At 35.6% G+C, this 2,082-nt stretch overlaps 1 protein-coding gene across 1 annotated transcript in view; it reads right to left on the reverse strand.

Annotated features, from left to right (window-relative positions):
- Positions 1–2,082, reverse strand: part of LOC119587757 (E3 ubiquitin-protein ligase Nedd-4-like) — a gene marked incomplete in the record, with an annotated part of 51,583 nt that overhangs the window by 3,401 nt on the left and 46,100 nt on the right. The window contains 5 exon segments of the mRNA XM_037936443.1: positions 274–365; positions 497–594; positions 1,235–1,366; positions 1,647–1,771; positions 1,910–2,080. Coding sequence (XP_037792371.1) covers positions 274–365; positions 497–594; positions 1,235–1,366; positions 1,647–1,771; positions 1,910–2,080 — 618 coding nt within the window.

Genomic DNA, 2,082 nt, shown 5'->3' on the forward strand with positions numbered 1-2,082 from the left:
GGTTAATTGAGTGGTAGGTGTGTGTGATAACAGAAGATTAACATATATAAGTATTATGTAAAAAAATATTTTCTTAAAAATAATTCTATTAACATACAATGTATCAATTTGCCTCTCCTTCCTTATGCTGCTAGCTTTCATATCAGTTCTTAACCATTGGTTTCACTGTTAAAATCAGTCACCAGAAAGTCTATCAGCTGATTCTGGAAAACAATGGAATTACATGTATCTCAACCAACAATTTACCAAAGACTTCCATGGTATGAGCCGCCCTGCCAGCAACGCGTCCAATGAACTTGAAGTAACGAAGATGCTCTTCATTGCACATGCCAGAGTAGGGGTTAATTTGCAAGGTGTAGTTATCTCTGCAAACAAAAAACACATACTGATTATTTCACTATGACAGATATACAGCTAGAATTTTTCAAAAGCAATACCTTTCTATATACACCAATACAATTCTCATTCTCTCTCTCTCTCTAACAAAAGTCCTTACGTGGCAGAGTATTCAAAGAGTCCATAGTATGGGTTGAACATTTCTTTAGACAGGAGGAAGAAGAATTCTCTTGCAACACCACCATAATCCAAACCAACCTGTAGTAAATCAAAACAAAATGGATTTTTAAGTCATCCTAAAAAAATGGTATATTTAAAAATCAAATTAATGCATAAGGTAAAAATAACATATCAGATCCCTAAATGCAAAAGAAAAAAAAAAAGGTATTTAACACCCAATGCTGATTCCATTTTATTTCAGCCAAATGTCAGAATAGATTAAGCAAGCCCTGCCACTACTTCAAAAAAATATACACACACATCCATGAAGTAAATATTACTCATGTCTTTTGCTTGTACTTCAAATATAATTCTCCCTTGGAATACATATCAAGATAACACATGGACCCAACCATTCATACAATGGTATTCTAGAGCAGCCTAAAGAATCAAGAATCAAAGTGGCATATCATCAATGTCATTGGAAAATTAATTTTTCAAAGTATCTCACTTGAATTTCATCTAAGAGCTATCCACTCTGTAAAAATATATTCAAATATGAAATAAATCTGTGGCAGGAACAAGAACATTCCCAGGCAGGTGTGTGGCACAATGTGGACCACAGGCTTTTACAGTAAAGAGCTCTTTTGTTTGTTAAAAAAAAAACTCTAATTAAGCAATTAACCGGTAAAGAACTAAATAAAAACTAATAATATAAGGAAAAGACAACACAACTCACCTCTCCTTCGAACTCGATCCAAAGCTTGGTTCTCAGGAGATCCACACGGGTCACCTGGCTGATTATTGCGAAGGCATCCTCAAGAATGTTGTTCCTCTTCACCTTGATGTCAAACTTATTAGGAACATTAGCCTGCAAAAGAGAACCAGAACTTTAGACTTGTATAAAGAGCATAATAATAATATAAGAACAGGGAGAAATGCCTATTTATTTATGTTATTGCTAGGCTTACAAAGACAACCACATTTAAAAAATAATTGAATCTCAAGAGGCATAAATTACAAAGATATGAATATGCAGTCATAGATTGATAGAGATAGAAAGAAAATACAGCTTATAATCTGAGTAGTAAGCATTTCATTTTTACGATCAATGAAAAAAGTGAAAAAATACAAAAAATAAGATGACTCACTGGCTTTGGAAGGTTATTCTTGAAGAACTCGTACTTTTGCTTGTAGTCTCGGGAATATGGAATGGCTTTACCGGCAATCGCTGGATTGAGTAGTCGAGGATCTTCCCAAGTAGTTGTGCGGTTCTCTGTAAGGGTTTGTGGTCGCAATAAATAAACAGAATAACTACAAATAACTGGTAACTTATAATTCCCTATATTGCTTAACAATAAATATCCTTCTTTCCATATATTCATCAAAAGTTAGCGGAAACTATCCCACTCACTATGATCAATGAAGAAGATGCGACCGTCAGTGTGGACTCTTTGCTCCCAGCCCTCAGGCAAAGGCCCCAGTTCATCCTCGTGTCTCCAGTTGTTGGCGTGTCGTTGGTTGGGCGGAGAACTAGGCATGCCTGAGCGTGGATCAATCCAAGTCGTCTGCTTATTGACATGGTCT

The sequence above is a fragment of the Penaeus monodon genome, chromosome 23 (genome assembly GCF_015228065.2).
Source record: "Penaeus monodon isolate SGIC_2016 chromosome 23, NSTDA_Pmon_1, whole genome shotgun sequence".
Taxonomy (NCBI): Eukaryota; Metazoa; Arthropoda; class Malacostraca; order Decapoda; family Penaeidae; genus Penaeus; species Penaeus monodon.